At 32.9% G+C, this 21,098-nt stretch overlaps 1 protein-coding gene across 1 annotated transcript; it reads left to right on the top strand.

The window, feature by feature from the left end:
- The first annotated feature begins 10,786 nt into the window (after window positions 1-10,786).
- On the top strand, window positions 10,787-17,712 carry LOC106778428 (receptor-like protein 12). Its single transcript, XM_014666384.1, has 3 exons — window positions 10,787-10,976; window positions 14,422-15,220; window positions 15,396-17,712. Exons 1-3 carry the CDS (start codon window positions 10,787-10,789, stop codon window positions 17,710-17,712), a joined length of 3,306 nt encoding a protein of 1,101 aa, XP_014521870.1.
- The last annotated feature ends 3,386 nt before the right edge of the window (window positions 17,713-21,098 follow it).

The following is a 21,098-nucleotide window of genomic DNA, read 5'->3' as shown; positions in this document are numbered from 1 at the left end:
GCGAAGAGATCGAAGGCGCGATTCAACTCCGGCGAAGCTTCTCCGACGACGAACGATGCAGCGGAATGATGATAATTGAAGGAGGAAACAATATTAAACCCTAATCGGACCATAAGTGAGATCCACTCACTAGAACCCTAATCTGGCACAATGAACCCTAAAATGGTGAGGAAACCCTAGATTGACCGATTAAATGGTGAGAAACGATGTTTAATCGACGAAAAAGTTTTGGATCGGTGCAAAAGAGGTTTCAGTTGATAGGGATTGAAAGATGATCGGTGGAAATGATTTTGAACGGTGAAATAGGGTTATTGTTCGGTGGAAAGGATGAACTGAGGAGAAGGAACATAGATCTGACAAGAGGAAATAGGGTAGAGGCTTACTGAAATGAAAATGGTGGACGGCGACGAAGAGTTCGAGAGAGAAAACGACTCTCTGATGTGTGACNCGAAGGATGAAAATGTGAAATGAGAATGATGAAGCGTTGATGCTTCGAAATAATGCTCGAGTCAGCGTATTGAAGACGTGGCTGTGGAGGAGTGGCTGAAAATGTGAAATGAGAATGATGAAGACGTGTCTGATGATGAATGGAGTTACGTGTATGAGAGAGAAAGCACCATGGAAATGGAAAATGAGAGTGAGAGAGGTGCTTGGAAGGTGGCTAGAGGAGGTCTCTTAGACTCTCTAGCCTGTGACTTTTAAGAGAGAATAATTTTCTGAATTAGAAAAGTTTATTCTCATTAATCTCAAAAGTAAGGAATACAATGAGGAGTTGGGTATTTATAGTGACCCAAGCTCCTTACAAGCTACACTACTAATACAATGAAATGTAAAAAGAGGACTACATGAGACAGGATTCCATCAGAGAGGCTTACGTATCGTGTGTCGATAGTCGAAGCGGACTCTCTTCAAGTTGGTAAGGTTCTCTACCTGGTCTTGTGAAAGGAGAAGCTTTCGAATCGTTGGTCGATTGTCGGAGCGGTTCTCTTCAAGTTGGTAGAGTGGTTCTTTTCATTCTAATTCTATTCATTTGAATGTAATCTATTAAACCATTTTAGTGGAACTGTTAATCACTATTTATAGTGATTAACGACTAGACGTAGATTCTGTTGAATCGAACCAGTATAAAAATACTCGTGTGAATTTTTCTTATCCCTAAACTTATTTTACTTATCGCACATAAATTGTTTGGTTAATTTTCTGAAAGAAAATTACTTTGATAAAAAAGGGCAAAATCGTTTCAACTGTGACCTAATACGCTTTACGCTCTCTGTGTTTTTAATCCGCTGCGCTAAACTCTTTGAAAATTACCCCTCCGATACCAACAAAGAGATCAACATCAAGATTCTGAAAAGCCTGAACAGGAATTGGCAACCAAAAGTCACTATAATCTCTGAATCCAAAGATCTTACAACTATGAATATGGCTACCTTGTTTGGCAAGTTACGGGAACATGAGTTAGAACTTCGTAGACTGAAGGATGAAGAGGAGATTGAAGAAAAGAAGTCCATTGCTCTTAAGGCTGCAAGTAAGAACATCATAAAAACAGAGATGGACGACAAAGAGCTGATGACCTTGATGGTAAGAAAGTTTAGTCGACTTATGCAAAATGATAGTCAACTGTCTAACCATGCAGGTCAAAGCAAAAAGAAGAGCTTCAGCACAAATGTTGTCCAGTGCTATGAATGTGGAAAAGAAGGTCACATCAAGCCTGACTGTCCTGAATTACAACCAAAGAAGAAAGGAAAGAAAAGATTCCCTCAAGGTTGAAATATTAGAAGAAAAGGAGCCTACATTGCTTGGGAGAACTCAAATTCTGAGAAATCAAGTGATGAAGATTTTGATCATGAAGAGGAATCAAATTTGTGCTATATGACAGGTGTAACATGGGATGACTATGACAGTGATGCAGACATATCAAATGAACCAGTAGAAGTCAAATATGATCTGCTTCAAGATGCATTCAAAGAGTTACATGCTGAAGCCATGCGACTACAATACAAGGTAAATCGATCGTGCTCTGAAAGATGAGACTTTTAAAATAGAATTAAAGACCTTGTTGCTGAAAATGAAAAATTAGAAAAAGAATTGAATGAAGCTTTGTTAACTGCTAGGAATATTGAAATTAAAACTGTTACTGTTGAAAAAGCTTGTGAAAATTGTCCTACCCACATTGAAAAGATATATTATTCGACTAGCATGCTAGCTAAGTTTACTCAAGGTAGAGACAACTTAGATGCTGTATTAAATTCTTCTAGCAGAATTAAGAATAGACAAGGAATTGGATACAAAGCTTACTCTTACAAAACCAATGCTAGGAAATTTACTGAGTTAAGAAAACCTGCTAGAAATGCATGTTTTTATTGCAATTGTGTTGGTCATACTGTTAGAAATTGTTATTATAGAAATGTTGATCTTCCTCAAGGATTATGGCGTGTTTTCCTTCTATAAATGAATGAGATAGTCTGAGGCATTCACATACATCTTGGTAAGAAAAACCTTAGTATAATTCCGGTGAAACTCTTCTTCTTCTCTGCTCAAATGGCTACATCATCATCAGACCAAGAAAGTGTCCTTTGCTCACAAGAAGAGAGGCTGATCCTTTTGGATGGTTCAGTGATGATGATCAGAGAACTGATTTTATATGCAAATGGGGTTTCAAAGAAGTTTTGAGGCATAAATGTGTACATACTGTATTCTATAGAAATAAAGGTTTCAAGTTCCAGGAATGGCTGACCAAAGAAAATCTAACAAGTTTTGTGGAACTACAAGGTGAATGCTATCCAAATTTAGTCAAAGCATTCTACTGCAATCTCAAGAGGGAAGGAAACAATCTGATATCGAGATTAAAAGGAATTGATATTGTTATAAACAATAACATCTGGGAAAAGGTTGTTGGACTATAAATTGAGGGACTATCATACAACACTATGCTAAGAAAACCAGATTCTTCAAAGTATTATGATGATTTCAACATTAGAAATCTTCAAATGGACGAGTGCCTATGCGCTTACATTATGACATGGATACTACTTCCCATAGAAGATGATAACACTTTACTTAGAGATGAAGACATATAACTAATTTCTGCTTTATCATCTAGAATTCAAACGAATTGGGCGTTTGTTTTTCGTGATTATATGATGAAGTTTACCAAAGGTCATGGATTATGTCTACCTTATGGAGTGCTCATCAGCAAGATATTGATGTTGCAAACAGTAGATACCACAAATGAAAGAGTCATTCAATGCAGGAAGTGCAATGTTATGGAAACTCACTTCCTGAACTCTGTTGGAATTGTCAAATTAAGAGATGAATGGACAATGATTGATGATATTCCATCCACCATTGAAATGGATCCTTTAAAAGTTAATGCAATGGGATATAAATTTCATCTATAAAGCATCTTTAAAGGCCATGTAGATAGAAGATTTGACCGACTAGAAAACAAATTAAACCTGATGCAAAAATCTTTATCAGACCTTCACAAGAAAATGGACTATGCACTCAGTATAAAAGCTTTTGAAGAATCATCTAGTGGAGATACTAACAGTGGTATAAACAGTGCTGACAAGACGATTGAAGAATCATCTGAATCAGAATAGTGTTTTGCTTGTCCAAGCTGTGTGTCGAGTCCTAGACTAGACCTTTCTTTGTAGAATGGCATACAAAGCCATCTTTTGATGTTTGTTTTGATTTCCTTGCTTTACACCATCAATGTAATATCTTTTAATTCAAGGAAATGAAATTAGTCGTTTGAATCAATCCAATTACTTAAACTATTTGAATGATATCTGACATACTATTTGATTGATTCGACTATGCTTAATCTGTCACGCATCTTTACATATTGACTTCTATTTTGATGTGAATTAATTCTTGCTTAACCACTATGCTTGATCTAGAAAAGGTTATTGAAAGGTTTTGCAGGAAGGACATTGCTTTGGACATCCACAATTGAAATTCAACATTTGCAAAAAGCAATGCATTCGACTGATGATTTAAAGCATTCGACTGCGTCTAAATGGGTTAACATTTCCAATTCTGGAATTTGATTTTATCCTTACTGTCTGCTTAAATCATTAATATTCTGTCATTATCTCTGCTCTTTACATGTGTCTATATCTGATTTGAGATAATATTGTGAGATTGTTGATATTTGTATCATTGCATATATATATGATTTGGTAATTTGATTATGATACAAATCTGTGCTTAAACTGTTGATTAATCCGTGATATTCTTCATTATGCACTCAAAATGTTTTTGGAAACTCATGCATAATGACAGGAGGAGTATCACTGTTTTACACATGGTTTTATCACACACCTACATTTTAGGGGGAGTTTACACATGGTTTCATCAACTGCATATCTTTATGATGCATCTCTGTTTTTTCAAAACTGCATAAATATCTGAAGCATTCCTTTTTTGTTAATGCACAAAGGGGGAGAGATATACATGAGTGTATGAGAGCAAGTCTATATGGGGAGAATTGTTGCATCATACTTTATTTGCTTGATATTTTTGTTGTATATGCATAGTAACTGAACTGTTATAATTGTTTCTGATATATGTTTTTACTCTGTCATATGTTAATGTGTACAAACATGGTTGAGTTATTAATCATGGTTGTGCATCATCAAAAAAGGGGGAGATTGTTGAGATTGTTCACAACACAAACTCTATATCAAACTAGTTTTTGATGATGACAACACAATGCTTAATAACAGTACACATGTTGTTGCATTACATGATCTTGTTCTGAAGTGTTTGACATATTTGTTGAACATGTTTTTTTGAATTGCAATGTATGTTCTTATGATTGATTGTGTGTTATATTCGTGGAACATGTTTATATTAAAATGTGCGTGGAATATACTTGTATTGAAATGAGAAATAAAATGTTTTTGACTACTGCACATTTCTGGAAAGAAAAAGATCACAAGCACCTTTACGAACTTATATTTGTTGTGACAAAGTTCTAGTACAGTCGAATACACTCATGATGGATTCGACTATGCTAAAATCTTTGTACAGATTTTGAGAACTTGTGTTATGTGAGATTTTGAGTTGAAAAGAATTTCAAAGTGTTTTTTCATGTGTCAGTCGACATTGTGGATTACATATTCGATTGTATTACTGATTTGTTTGGAATTCTGTTAAGCCTACACGCTCCAACGACTATATTTTTCAAAAGTTAGTTAAGACTATGTGACCTGGTCAACTGTCATAAATGTGTGTTGATTTTGTTGACTGAGGAGCGTTTGTGTTGACTGTCTGTTATAACTGTTTAATACAGTCGATTGTATTAGTAGGCTATTCGACTGAGAAGCAATCTGATATAACAGAAGACTATAAATAGGTAGAACACAAATTGTTCTGTGACTTTTGTGATATGACATTTTCATTTTCCTATTTCAGATTGAATTTTTTGTTTTAGAAGCTCCAAGAATTCTCCAAGAAGACGGTGGTGATCTTTCTTGAGAGAGATTCAAAGGGAGGAGTCCATTGCACATATTGCTTGATCATTATTTGCACAAAGAAGGTGTTTTCTGTTTGATCTTGAAGGCTTGGCATCCTGTGAAGACTGCTGCATTTGATTGAAGGCGTGGCAACCTATGAAGTCTGCGGTGATAGGCTTGGCAACCCATGAAGTTTCCTGTGATAGGATTGGCATCCTGTGAAGAGTGTTGATTACACGTTGAGGATTGTTCAACGTGGGTGCAAATTGCAGAAGAGGGGATTCTTGCTGCAATTCTGGTTTTTATGTGTGTAGCTATATTTTGGTTTTGGGTTAGAGAGGAGATTTATATTTTTGAGTGGTGCTTCTATAATTTCCTTGTTGTAAAAACTGCAACCATTAGAGTGCATTTTGTTTCCTGGATTGGAAGGACACTGGATGTAGGCATTGTTGGCCGAACCAGTATAAAAACCAGTGTTTGATTTTCTCTATCCCTGCACTCTTTATATCCAGTCGACTTTACTTGTTTAGTAGTCAACTACGTTTTTCCGCTGCATTGAATTTTCATTACTTGCATTTCAAGGAAAGATCAAAAAGCTTTGAATTTTCATACCAAGATTGCTAAAAGATTTTGCTTTTGAACTAACGCCAATTCACCCCCCTCCCCCCTCTTCATGTAAAACGAAGCCTACTTATTTCCTAAAACATTCCAGGGAGGATTTGAGTTTGAGGAGTTGGAGACTAACTGCTTTGTACTGTTGTGATAGAAATCATCCTAACAGATTCGTGGTACCTTCAACAAGTTTCATTAACTTTTACGTAAGTGCCAAAACTAGAATGTCAAAACCAGAGACGAAATGTTTTGAGTTATAAAACAAAGATCGAAAACTAAAAAGCCAAAACCAGAGACGAAATGTTTTGAGTTATAATATAAAGATCGAACATCAATAGATCGAACAAAGAACGAGAGAGCCAAGATCAAACACAGTTTTACCTCGACCTCGACCTAAGATCGGTCAGTGCGGGAGCGCGCCAGAGCACCTCGACCTCGCTTAACCCACAAATGCCTCAACGCCTCCACCTCGATGCTCAACCAAAAGACGAACAAGAAGCCAAAGAGAAGACGAACAATGATGCCAAACAGCAAGAGAAGACGAACACGAAGCCAAGCAGCAAGAGAAGACGAACATGAAACCAAGCAGGAGAAGATTGTGGTGTGGGAAAGGGTTTGGATGAAACTTTGATGAGATGGGGAGGAAGGTTAGGGTTTAGATTTCAGAGAATTAGATTTCAGTACTAAATGCGGGAGAGAATATGTGCTGAATGCGGGAGAGAATATGTGTTGGATAAGTATTCTAAAAATAAAAAAGTTTAAAAACATAAAAAAAGTTACTTGCGGTTTTAGAGATAAATCGTCGGGAATTATTCGGATTTTCTAAAACCGCCAGAATAAAACCCCTCTTAAAATCATTTTTTTTTGTAATGATAAAGAATATAATCAAATATCATTTAATATAGTAAGTTCTAAATCAATTTTATAAAAGATTTTATAAGAGATTTTAAAATTACTTTGATATTCCCAACTATTTGCTCAAAATATTTCAATTCATAAACCTCTGTTTTTATAGGAGAAAACTACCCTATTTTAAAATATGAAATGAAAATATTTTTTTAATAAGTTGATAAAAAAAGTTTGGAATTTTGTTAATGTTCCATTTATTTGAAAATTTTTGGTAATGGTTAAGTGCTAAAGGAGTTATTTTTTTTATGTAAATGAAAACAAACATGCTCACTATGATGCAAGAGGCAATAAAATTATTTTCGTAACTCTTATTCTTGATTAATTGTACAAAATTTCAATATCTACTATTATAAAAAAATATAGAATGTTTTTGAATTACGAAACAAAGAATAATATCATACAATAAGAATATGAGATGTTTAAGATGTTTCAATAAGAAAATATTTATAATGTGTATAAATTATTCACTCACATAGTGAATTACTTGCTGTAATCTTGGGAAGAAGTAACATAAAGGATAAATAGAGTTGAGATGATTTTATAATATCATTCTTATTCAATGTATAATACTATATTAACTAATATGACATTTTTTACATCTTATTAGCATACTTTCATACTTTCGTTCTCATAGAATAATCATTATTAAATAATAATTCCTCACTTGACTCTGTTTACTTCAAATCACACTTCAATATAAAAATTAATATACTCACTTAGCAAGCTCAACCACTCACTTAGAAAGTTGCTTTTGGAAATGTACTCGCTTAACGACTAAATGATTCATTAAGCCAGTAGAAGATTAGAACAAAATGTAGATAAAAGTGCCCAATGAGAGCAAACTTTCCCAATGACCAATCCTCCTCTAACACTCTTCCAAACTCAATTTTTTTTTTCACTTAATGAGAGTTAGCTTGCCCAACAAGTAGATATCCTCCAAATCTTTGCCAAACATGAATCTGACACTCACTCAGCAAGAGTTTGTCTTGCCCAACGAATTTGCATAAACAAGACACAAAAATGTTGCAACACAAGTTGCACACCTTAGCCTTAATGAAAGTTTTCCTACTCTATATAGTCATAAATACAACCAATTTGATCAAAATGACACATTAGAGATAGTGTTGTCAAAACGAGCCATACGACCCGACCTAGCTCAATCCACCACGAGTTGGTCACTTAGTAAGCCAAACAATCATGTCTCACTTATTAGCGAGCTGAAAACATTTTAATTCAGCCTAACCCACCCCGGGTTGGTGGATTGAACTGGTTGACTCATTAGCTCACTTAATTATATGTTTTTTTTTTCAATTAAAAAAATTAACAAAATTTTGCTAATTCATATTTAAATGAAAGGCAAATGGTCTTAAATTAGATTTATGATCAATCAAACATAAGATTTCATTCACAAAAAGATATCACAAAATATCCTTAACAAAATTTTTATTTCTACATAAAATTTAGTTACTAAGTGTAGATTTTTGGATTTTTCATGTTGCCTAATTATTCCATACAAAAAATAATTCTACTTCCTTTCAATATTTTGTAAAATGAATAACCCAACAAAAAATACTTATTAGAAAATTTAGGTGGGTTGAAGAGTTTGTCCGGCTCACCACGGATTCAACTCAAGTGAGTCAAATTCAAAATTGGTCTTTATCGTTTTTTTCAACCCAACCCCACCTGAAACCACATGTTGGATTGAGTTGGCTCATGGGTTCTAATCTGTTTTGACAACACTAATTAGAGACTAAGAATACCACTCCACCATTTTAAACTCAATTTCACAACTTAGAGATCAAATTATCCAATACAACATAGACGCACTTAATCAATCAATTTCCATTCACATAATACCAAACCACCAATTTAGAGAATATAAATCAAATATGAAAAAAATTTCAATTTTCAAAACCTATATAAGGTCTAATTTTGTGGAAAACAAGATAAAATAAAATCATTGGCTAAATTCTAGAGAATTTTAGTTTTTTTTTCTCCTCTTATTTGGCTTTTGTATTTTCATCTTCTTTGTTATGATGTGTTTTTTTTTCGAGTTTGTTATTATCTTCTCTATTTTTGATTTTGGTAGTTTGTGATATCAATTTGTGTTTGAGAAATTAGAGTTTAAAATAGAAATCAATTGAATCTTGATTTAATAACCAAATATAAATTGGATTAAAGTTATTGAAATTTAATCTCTATAATTGGTGTAATAAAACCCAATTGATTGAATCGATTAATTGTTGAAATCAGAATTGAATATATACAAAACTGATTTTCAGATTATTTTATTTTTGAAATTGTAAATCTACATGTTTTTATTTCTTAAGCCAAAGGGCATTACCGAAGGCCACAATCTCTTGGAAAACGCAATAAACCGTCGCTAAAGACTCATTATCGAGGACCCGGCGACGGTCAAAAAATCCTCGGTAAATACCTTGTCGCTAACTATTACCGAAGGGCAAAAACCCTCGGTAAGCCCTCGGTAATTACCGAAGGACAAAGTAATTACCTAGCTTCCCTGCACCAAGCCGTAACACAAGTTGCACCCTTTGCTACTTCTTCGTTCCACTGCATGAGTATAATAAAGAAAACTTCATGATGTCACAACATTTTGGACAAAAGCAAAACAAAGAAAAGTAACGTGGATGTGCTGCACCTAAAAGAAAAGATAATGCTTTTTATATTCAATAAAATGCCACCACCATTCTATAATAATAAACTCAAGAAAATGCTAAGTGCTTTTGCCCTGTACTCATGAAAAACTGTGAACAACATATTAAAATACTCTTCTCCAAAAACATAAACATACCATACAAGCTTAAAGAGAGTGAAGTGTTAAAATAACAAAGGAAAAGTGTTTCAACATGAACCTTACCATAACTTTTCTCCAAGAAAGTGAATGCACCATAATATAAAAGAAAGTTGTGTGGGTGCCGCTGCACCTCCTTGTGAGCACAACCTTCTACAATAAAAAAAACAAGTTATCTAACCATTGCAATATTGATATGAAACTTCATCGTAGAGAGAGTCAATTACCGTAAGTGAGCCAACTAATACAAAATTCACCAGAACTATCAAAATTGCATTTAAATCTAATAGTACCTAACTATAATACTATGTGCACCAAGGGGAGTCAACAGAACTGCCGGAGCATAGATATAAGCCACAAAATTTGCAATTTCCCCAATAATCACTGCAAGCAAATAGTTCAAGTACCAACTAAATTTCTTTTCAAAACAGAAGATAACCTGAGTACAACCTCAAAGAAAGAAATAAAGTTGCCACACTTACTCGTTACCATGCCAGGCCACCAAAGCGGCTCTAGCAGATAAGTATAACCACCTACTCCTGTAATTTTCCAAAAATAAAACATAAAAACCTGGATCACAAGCCAACAAACATGCATGGATCTGATCTAAAACACCATATACTACATAATGTTAATGCTTGATTACACAATGAAGAAAATCATAAAACAGTAACTTGTTAAACAAAGCTGAACGATTTCAGAATGAAGAAATAGAATTTACCTGCAAGAGTACCGTGTGCAGCAACACGCTTAAGACCCTTCTTCTTCAAGATGAAGCTTGAACCGATGAATGCACTGGAACTCATCGCCAGTATTAACCCCTTGCAATTATCCGAAACCCCCATCTCTGTCATTCTCTCCAATCGCTGCAACGCTACAAGAAGAAAACCTTCAAAGAAGACGAGAGATCAAATTCGATTAAACGTTGTGTTGTGTTCGTTATCTTTTCAGAGGAGCAAGCTTGCTTACCTCATCAATACCCCCTACAATGGCCTCGCCCTATGACAGTGGAAGCCCTAGTCACACTGCCATAGCACCGTCGTCACAACGACACAACACCGCCACAACACCGCCACAGAACCCCCAAATCGGTACAAATGACCAACTAGCACAACCCACAAAGCAGCGTCACCGAACCTATGACCCAACCCACAAATCGCCGTCAATGGACCAATCAAGTAACGGAGACGAGGGCACACAATGTTAATTCACGACACGAGCACAATGGTCAAGGAAAGGGAAGGGGAGCTAGAGACGATGACAAAGGGGAAAGAAATTGGGGAAATTCTGAGTAAATGGGGACGAATACCCAATTCGAGAACTTAAACTATTGCGGACATTTACCGAAGGCCAAAGACCGTCGGAAAAGCCTTCGGTAAATGACCATTATCGAAGGACTGCAGGCCGTCAGTAATATACCTTCGGTAATCAACACATATCTGATTTTTTTTTCAATTTTCATTTAACGTTTTCAATTCCTAAATCCTCAAATTTAATTTAACGAAAAGGTTAAATTGAATATGTATTCTTTATCAATTGACTTAGATTATATTTTATATTGCAATGTAGAGAATCTTAGTAATTTTTTATTTCATTCAATAGTGAATATTAATGAAAAATTCTTCTATAGACATGAGACTTTGCGTACAACATTAGACCTTAGTCTTCCATCATGAAAGCTAGATTTTGTAAGACAAAATATAAAAAAATTAGGTCATATCATTCTTCATCTATTTGGCGACGTATAAACTTTGCGGACAGACCAAATTATATTTTTTAATGATATTTGGTTTCTTGAAAGATAGATATGTATTATGCATGTTGGTGTCCCTTGGAATATTTCTCACGATTGGGACTTTAATAGTTGTACTTGGAATATTTCTCCATCTCTTTTGCAATATTCTTGGTTTGCAAAAATTTGGAAAATACTGTTTTCCCTGAAATTGCTGATATTCGTAGTTTTCTAACTTATAAAATGGAGTTGATTGGTAATTGGACCACTTTCATTTTCTTCTTTTTTTTTTCTAACATGCTTAGTTTTCTAACTCAGAAAATGTATTCGAATATTGCAATCAATTGTTTAAAGGTTTTGGAAGATTTTCATTTTGTTTCTTTCAAGTGTCTTCATCTACTTATTTTTTCCAACTCGTTAAATGGATTCTAAAACATCAATGGCTTAATGTCTCTATATGGATCACTTTCATTATCTTTTCCAATTTCTAACATCTATCACTTTCTGACCCATAAATCAATTCAAATAGGACAATCAAAATTCCATTTCTGTTAAGTGTCTAGCATGCTTAACTTTTTCTAACCCATAAATTATTCTCAAAGAACAATGGCTATTGTTTTTTTTTTTGCAGTCCCATAAATAATTTTTTTTTAATTTAAATTTTCAGTACAATTCATAAATTTTGCAAATTACACAATTTTAAAAAATATATATAGTGAAAACATGTATTACTACGTACATGTGTGTTATTTTTTTATAATAATAATATTAAAATTATTAGTTCTTATTATTTCAATTATAAAATTAAATATAAATAATTTTTAGAATTTTATTATAAGTATTTCATATTTATTTTTTAAGTAATTAAAAAAATAAATAATTTAAAAATATGATTAAATAAAAAAATCCATAATTAAGTTTATTCATTTTGTAGGTATTTGAATTAAAATTTAAATTAATTTCTTCTATTAGGTATCTTCTAATATTAATTCTAAATTAATCTTTATTTTTAAATTAAACACTGACTTCAATAAATAATTAAAACTTTGGTAATTAATTTAAAGATAAATTTATACTCTAATTTACAATACTTCATTAATAATAAAAACTATTTTATATAACAATAAATTTTAATTTTTAAAATAGTATTGAATTTAACTGATATAAAAGTTAATTATGCTTTTTAATTTAAGGTTTAAACCATTTAGTTGTCTCCATTTTTTGGGAGGTTTTTCCATTTTGATTGAGTCCCTATAAGTGTTAATTTCAATCAATTAAGCCCCTGCCGTTAAATTTAGGTAAGGGGGTTAACTTTTTTGCACATTTGGAAGGATGACCTATTAATTTCTGTAAACGTGGCCTATTAAGAGTTGAAACATGACATGAATTAGAGTTGAAATTGATTGAAATTAGCACTTATGAGACTCAATTCATGTCACGTTTCAACTCTAAATAGGTCATGTTTATAGAAATTAACAGGTCATCCTTCCAGCTGTGTAAAAAAGTTAATATCGTTAACTAAATTTAACGGCAGGGGCTTAATTGATTGAAATTAGCACTTATAGGGACTCAATTGGGGATTCGAATAAGATGGAGATCAAAATGGGAAAACCTCCCGAAAATAGGGACAACTAAATGAATTAAACCTTAATTTAATTATGTTTTTAATTTATAAAATAATATACACATAATGTGAATTAAGTGTAGTTTCCATTATCATCTCCATAGTTTTCTACTTAAGTCAGAAAAATCATTTTTTTTTAAGAAATTGCTTACTCGTTAGTATTTCTGATTTTTTTTAATTGAATAGAAATGACAGAGAAAAAGGTTAGAGTGAGAGAGATGAAAGAGAAAGGATTGAGAAGAATAAGGGAGGTCGATAAGGGTTTGGGTTTTTTTTTTTTTTAATTTTAACAATGAAAATTATTTAAATATCCTTGATTTTAAAACTTAGAATCCACAATATATAAGGGTATTTTTGTCTATTATAATCTGATACGGTTAAAATGTACCCACTTAAAAACATATGTTTGCGCGTTAACAAACCCATATATATATATATATATATATATATATATATATGATAAATATTATCTTTTTATTTAAGAGATGTTTTCGGAACATACTAAAGGATCATATTTACTTGTATATGATAAATATAATTCTAACATTTATAAATTGAGACTGTGATTCTTATTACTATATTATTTTAATATTTTATTTTAAGTGAAATATATTAAGTCGTTTACCATAATAAAATACTAAATTACATATTATTACTAATTTTATATTATAAAATTTAGAACACCACCTCAGTTCCATTCTCTTTATTAAACATTCTTACTTCAAACAGTCTTTTATCATTTTTTTTCTTTATTTTGGTCTGATTAATAGTCATCTCTCAATCTACATTCCTTAACTTATAAATTTATATTGTAAAAAATGTGAATTATTTGAAATAAACTTATGACAATTTTGGATTGTTTGTTGTAAATCAATACTATAGTCAGAAATATTTTTTATGGCAAATATTTTTACGAAAAAATAAACACTTATTTTATTAATGCGTATGTAGTTTTAATTTAAAATAATCAAACTATCTAAATATTGGAAGCACTCTACATATTATATGCTAAAATAACAATTATTTTTCAAATATGACTATATTTTATGAAGTCAACTTTTGAGAATATAAATGAAGTCATGGAGCATTCTAAAATAAACATATCATGAGAAGAGAACAGAACTGAATCATGGTTTCTTTCTAGAAATATATTACTCTTGTTTATTTTTCATTCTGTTAAAGATTATTTGATTTCAAAAAAACATCATGACTGCTTATTTTCTGAAATCGTTTTATGTTCTTCTGCTACTTTCTTTGCTTGTCTCAGGGATTAGTGTGAGATTGAAAAACTCAAGTGAAAGTGAGTGCATAGAGAGGGAGAGGCAAGCACTCCTCAGCTTCAAAGAAGATCTCATAGATAACTTTGGAATGCTCTCCACTTGGACCAATAATACTGATTGCTGCAAATGGAAACACATTCAATGCAATAGTCATACTACTCATGTGGAACTACTTGATCTTCATGGAAACTACCCCTATACACCGTATTTGACAGGTGCAATCAATGTCACTTCATTGATTCACTTTCCATTTATTCAACATCTAGATCTCAGCCGTAATTATTTTGCACTGAGTTACATCCCAGAGTCAATGGGCTTCTTCACCAACCTAAGATATCTCGATCTCTCTCGTTCTGGTTTTGCGGGTAGGATTCCTTCGACACTTGGAAATCTCTTACAACTACGCTATCTAGATCTTGGGAAAAATGTTCTTTGGGGAAAAATTCCCATTGAGATAGGGAATCTGAAACACTTACAGTATCTTGATCTTGGACTATTCTATATTTCCGGAAAAATCCCATTTCAAATTGGAAATCTCAGAAAGCTACAACATCTGAGTCTAGGAAGTAATATTCCTCTGTATGGATGGAAAAAGCCAAATTATATTTCAAAATCCCTTTCTGGAGCAATCCCTTTTCGCATAGGGAATCTTCCATTCTTGCATACTCTCCGACTGGTTGGCAATTTTGACGTACAAGCTAAAGATGCACAATGGCTATCTACTCTCCATTCTTTAACCATTCTTGAGCTGAGTTCATTGCATAGTCTAGTGGTTACAAACTATCGGTAAAATCATTCCAAACTTAATAGAGGTGACACTAGTTGATTGTAATGTTTTGGATAGTGATATTCAATCTTTGTTCCATTCTCACTCTTCAAATAATTCCACCTCTCTTACCATAATAGATCTCTCTTATAATATGTTGTCACCATCAATACTTCAATTCTTGTTTAACTTTAGCCTTCATCTTCAAGAGCTTTATCTTTCTCACAATAATATAACCTTGTCATCTTCTCTGTGTCCAAATTTTCCATCTCTTGAGATCCTCGATCTCTCTTACAATAATCTTGCATCATCGTTTCGAGCTAATTTTAATATCAGCTCCAAACTACAAGAGCTTTATCTTGAAAATTGCAGTCTTATGGATGGAAATTTCCTTCTTTCATCTACTTCTACAATGAATTCTTTCTCCTCACTTCTCTTCCTTGATCTCTCCAATAACTTGCTAAAATCATCTCCAATGTTTTACTGGCTTTTTAACTTCACCACCAATCTGCATTTCATTGACCTTGATGGTAACTTGTTAGAAGGTCCTATTCCAGATGAATTTGGGAAAGCGTTGAACTCTCTTGAATATCTTTTAGTCTACAATAACAAACTCCAAGGCAAGATTCCATCTTTCTTTGGGAGCATGTGCAAATTACAAATATTAGACCTTTCAAATAACAAGTTAAGTGGTGAATTTCCGATCTTCACTCAAAATTCTACATGGTGCAGCAGACACATATTTCGGGAATTGAACTTATCTTATAACCAAATTTCTGGTAGGATACCCGAGAGAATCAATCTGCTATCTGAATTGGAAATTTTATCGTTGCAGGGGAATTCTTTAGAGGGTGATGTAACTGAATCTCATCTTTCTAATTTTTCCAAATTATTTTTCTTAGACTTGTCGCATAACTCATTATCTGTAAAATTTGGCTCTAGTTGGGTTCCTCCATTTCAATTACATTTCTTGCTTCTTGCATCCTGCAATGTAGGACCAAGTTTTCCTAGTTGGATCCAGACTCAAAATTCCTTAATCCAACTAGATATATCTGATAATGGGCTGAATGATGTCGTACCAGACTCGTTTTGGACCAAGTTGCGAATTCTGTACACTTTAAATATGTCTCACAATAATATCATTGGTTCAATTCCTAATATGAAATTGAAGCTTTCTTTCAGACCATATATAAATTTAAATTCAAATAGATTTGAGGGAAAAGTTCCATTTTTTTTGCTACAAGCTTCCGAGTTGTTACTCTCAGCAAATAAATTTTCAGATTTATTTTCAGTCTTATGTGGAAACGTCACAACTACAAATTTGGCCACTTTAGATTTATCAAATAATGAAATAAAGGAACAACTTCCAGATTTTTGGAAATATGTACACCGATTGTTGTTTCTTGATTTAAGCAACAATCAATTGTTAGGGAAGATTCCTATCTCCATAGGAACCCTTATGAAATTGGAAGTTTTGGATTTACGAAACAATAGTTTAATGGGTGAATTGCCTTCGTCTTTGAAGAATTGCAACAATTTAATTATGATGGATGTGAGTGAGAATATGCTATCCGGTCGAATACCATCATGGGTTGGAGAAAGCATACAACAATTGATAATCTTGATCATGCGAGGGAATCACTTCTCTGGAAATCTTCCCTTTCATATATGTTATTTGAAGCGTATTCAATTGTTGGATCTTTCCAAGAATAAGTTTTCAGAAGGCATTCCAACGTGCTTGAACAAGTTTAAAGCATTGTCTGAAGAAAACATCGACAGAACTGAGATTGAGAGTCGTATTCATTGGTACAATACTACTTATTATGAAAATTATGGTGTTTACACTGATGGTTCTTATGCGCTTCAAGTAATATGGATGTGGAAAGGTGTGGATCGTAGCTTCATACATCCGGAATTGATTCTTCAGAGCATTGATCTCTCGGGTAATAATTTAACAGGTGAAATACCAAAAGAGATTACATACATGCACGGTTTAGTTTCTTTGAATTTATCAAGAAACAATTTAAGTGGAGAAATTCCTTCTGATATTGGGAATTTAAGGTCACTAGACTCCCTTGACCTATCAAGAAATCATTTGTCTGGAAAAATTCCTCCCAGTCTTTCCAAAATTGATCGTCTTGCATTGTTAGAATTATCAAACAACCATCTCAGTGGAAGAATCCCATGGGGAAGACAATTGCAAACCTTTGATGCCTCTAGTTTTGACGGAAATGTTGATCTTTGTGGGGAACCGCTTGAAAAAAGTTGTCCTAGAGACAAGACAGTGACAAAGTCTAATGGAGCAGAAGTCGATGATAAAGAGGATAATTCAGTTTTGTATGAAGCATTATACATGAGCTTGGGGATAGAATTCTTCACAGGCTTTTGGGGCTTATTAGGTTCATTATTACTTTGGCAACCTTGGAGAATTGCTTATCTGAGGTTGATGAACAGACTTATAGACTATCTACTTTTAATGGTTGCATTGAATATAGTAAAGTGCCAAAGATGACTGAAAGACTAGCTGGTATATATATTTATAATAACATTTTTCTTTGAATTTCGTAATTTTCATTTATCTGCTTCAGTTACGAAAATCAATAACTAGTTTTACTATTGAAAAGGAGAATGGTTGTCTCTAAACGAATGTAAATATTGGCTTGGGATGAATGTAATTGTTAGAATTAAATTATTTAATAATTCTTTATCCTAGCTTAGAGTAGCTCCAAAAGTACTTCCATTAATTGTATGTGTCTCTCTTATCTACAGATTGATTTTCATCAATTTTATCCTATTCATGACTTGGTATACTTAGCTCCTTCTACAATAAATTATTTTTGTTTTTGTTGTTGTAAAGAAATTATATATAGAATGCTCTGTCTTGAAATTTTTGGTTTTTAACTGAATTCTCCCATTCATTACCAATGTCTCTCATATGAACTTTAGCTCAAAATTTGCAGTTTAGAGTTTCGAGACTTCGTTCTGAGATGAAAGCATGATGGATTATTGGGAGTGTAATTTGAAGGGTTGAAGTTGGTAGTGACAAGTTGTATTTGAAAGTAATGATTTAAAAAATGAATGTTTGATGAAGCTTAATTACATATTTTTCTTCTAGGAGGGTTTTTAATGTGCTACGCAGCTTCATAATCCGCTCACTCGAATTTGCTTATCTTTAATCTCTCTCATGGACACATCATCTTAGCACTACCTTTCTCTGCTCAGCGCCTACAGCATAAGTTTTGGAGCAACTTTCTAATTTCTGGAACAATAAATCATATATATACAGTTGTTCGTAGAACTAGTTTCATTTTTTTTCTCTTTTGTATATTATGAAGAAATAATACAAGATCTTAAGATGTTTTTTGAAATAGTTTTGTTGTTCCAAATTATGTGATTATTTGTCTGGTTAATTTTCTTAGCAATGGCTTAGAATATTAGGAGATAATAACTATCTAGTCGATACAACCTAATGCAAATTTCATAAATATATGTTTTGAATTTATTCAAAAATTGTCTTAATAATAAATAAATTATAAATCTATTCTTACATGTTTATTCTATTACTAAAAAGGTGACCTATATATCTATAAAAACTTTTATTAAACATTATTAGAGTAGATTGCACATTCTTATAAAAGTAATGGACTAAAGATAAATTATGATTATAAAATTTACATATAGTTTATTTGTGAAGATAAAATCTGAAAAAAACTTCAAATTGTAGATACTTTTAAAGTAGTAAAGCAAAAGTCTATTAGTTATTAGTATAAGGAAAATATGTATGGACACAGTGATATTCTGTACATCTAATACACACTCATTTTTTCTTTCTATCGGTCTCTTCTTATCACATCACATAACTTTAAAACTATATTTTAATTCTCTCATTAAGTGTATACTAAGTGTTAGTCGACATTTTTAGTGTCATAAATGACTACTCTTTCCATAAATATAATCACGGTATTAAATTTTAAAATTCAATTTAGCCAATAAAATCGAATTGACCGTAAATATGCTTTACTATAATTAATATTTTTTTCTCAGAATTTATAGTTCTTCTTTTAGCTTTTAAAATCTGTGACTAGATACATGGGTTGTAATCAAATATAATTGACACCACGTTTCGAAATTTCAAAAAAAAAAAAAAAAGAAATATATATATATATATATATATATATATATATATATATATATATATATATATATATATATATTATGTGAAGTAAGTCTAGTTTTCATCATCTTCATAGTTTTTCTAACTTGCAAAATAAGTTAGAAAAAAAAGAAAACTTCAAACATCATGTCAACATTGATAATTACTTATGATATGCTGTTTATTGTCTTATATATTTGTTGTTGCCTATCAAGCATAATATGCATCGATGAATGAATTGATATAGGTAATGGTTTTTGTTGGTCTAAAAGATTTATTGATACCTTGTTTTTATGAGAAGTTTTCATGTTTCTAGTTAGACCATTTTAGAAATTTACATGTTATTTTTTTTAATTTTAATTCCTAAAATTGGAATTTTCTTGACATTAATTAGAGCATTAATTTTCTTGACATTTTAGTAATGCTTACGTTTTAGTTAGAACATTAATTTTCTATATGGCATAAATTAATGGCTATTCACCTACCTGTCAGACTATAGACGTCGGGACACCTTCTAACTGACTCCTATATGTCTGCTAGGTAGGTTAATAGTCACTCTTTTCTGCCTTACAAATGTCGGATCCCGCCACATTGTCGTCTATATACAATTATAGACATCAATTGCCTTAGTAACCAATGTCTATAATATGACCAGGTATGTGAAAAGTTATTTGTTTCCGCCAACTAGACGTCTCATCCCGCCAAGCCAACGTCTATATATAACACAAATATGAATTTTTAAATCGAATGGACATCATATTAATGAGGCGCTCGACGTATATGCGATTATAGACGTTGGGTTTGTGGCCAACTGACGTCTAATTTCTTGTTAAATAATTCGTGCGAACCAGTAGTTTGCGAACAAACAGTTTCACTATCTTCGCCTTTTCTCTCCGCTGCACTGCATTTCTATGTGTGTTTGATCTCCTTTTAACCATTTAAAGTTGTTTTTACTCCGATTAAAGTAATCTTTCATATCTTATCTTTCATTTGAACCGATTAAAATGAGTTCTCGTTGTGTTTTGGTGTGGTTTTTCTTGTGTCTTTGGGTAGCGTAGTTCACCTTCTTACCGTATTCTCACCGTATTCTTTTTCGTTGGCGGTCGGAATGGACCTAGGCAACGATTCAGGTTCGTCTTTGGGTTGAAATGCCATTAGAAGTCCAAAAGATGCAATTTTTTCTTACGAAGAAACTAGAGGTGCTACTACGCTACCCAAAGACACGAGAAAAACTACACCAAAACACAATGAACACTTCATAGACGTCGGTTAATGTACTGACTGATAACGGTCTAAAAACCGTTATTTTCGTACGTAAATTTGACATCAAAACACACCCTTTATGGCTTAGAATGAGCTTAAAATCAAGTAACACACTTAGTTGAGTCATGTGAGAGTCAAAAGTTGGTTTTAGATATATTATGCTTGTTTTACATTGTTTTGCAGGGTTTTGATGAGAATTGAAGAAGGAAGTAAATCAAGGTGGACTTAGACTCGTGAAAGATGAAGAAAAAGCAAGAAAAAGAGTCAAAGGGACCGCCGAGCGTCAGAATGGACCGCTGAGCGTTCAGGACGATTAGGGGCAAACCGCTCAGCGGTGAAATTGACCGCTGAGCGGTCCAACGGCTAAAGGGGAAACCACTGAGCGGTTTACTTAGGCGCCTGAGCGGTTGTCTGTTTTTATTAGCACCTTTAAAATAGGGTTTTTGAAAAACTTAGTTGAAAACCACTGAGCGGTCTCCCTG

Source organism: Vigna radiata, unplaced genomic scaffold, assembly GCF_000741045.1.
Source record: "Vigna radiata var. radiata cultivar VC1973A unplaced genomic scaffold, Vradiata_ver6 scaffold_337, whole genome shotgun sequence".
NCBI lineage: Eukaryota > Viridiplantae > Streptophyta > Magnoliopsida > Fabales > Fabaceae > Vigna > Vigna radiata.
The sequence above is the reverse complement of the archived record's forward strand: the minus strand, read 5'-3'. Positions and strand labels throughout refer to the sequence as shown.

Bases quoted from the DNA above. Each gene is read 5' to 3' on its own strand.
- LOC106778428 (XM_014666384.1), top strand. From the start codon at position 10,787: ATGGCCTCGCCCTATGACAGTGGAAGCCCTAGTCACACTGCCATAGCA. The intron at 10,977-14,421 runs GTAACGGAGACG...TGCTTGTCTCAG, and splicing joins GCCGTCAATGGACCAATCAA to GGATTAGTGTGAGATTGAAA. The intron at 15,221-15,395 runs GTAAAATCATTC...GTTTAACTTTAG, and splicing joins CTAGTGGTTACAAACTATCG to CCTTCATCTTCAAGAGCTTT.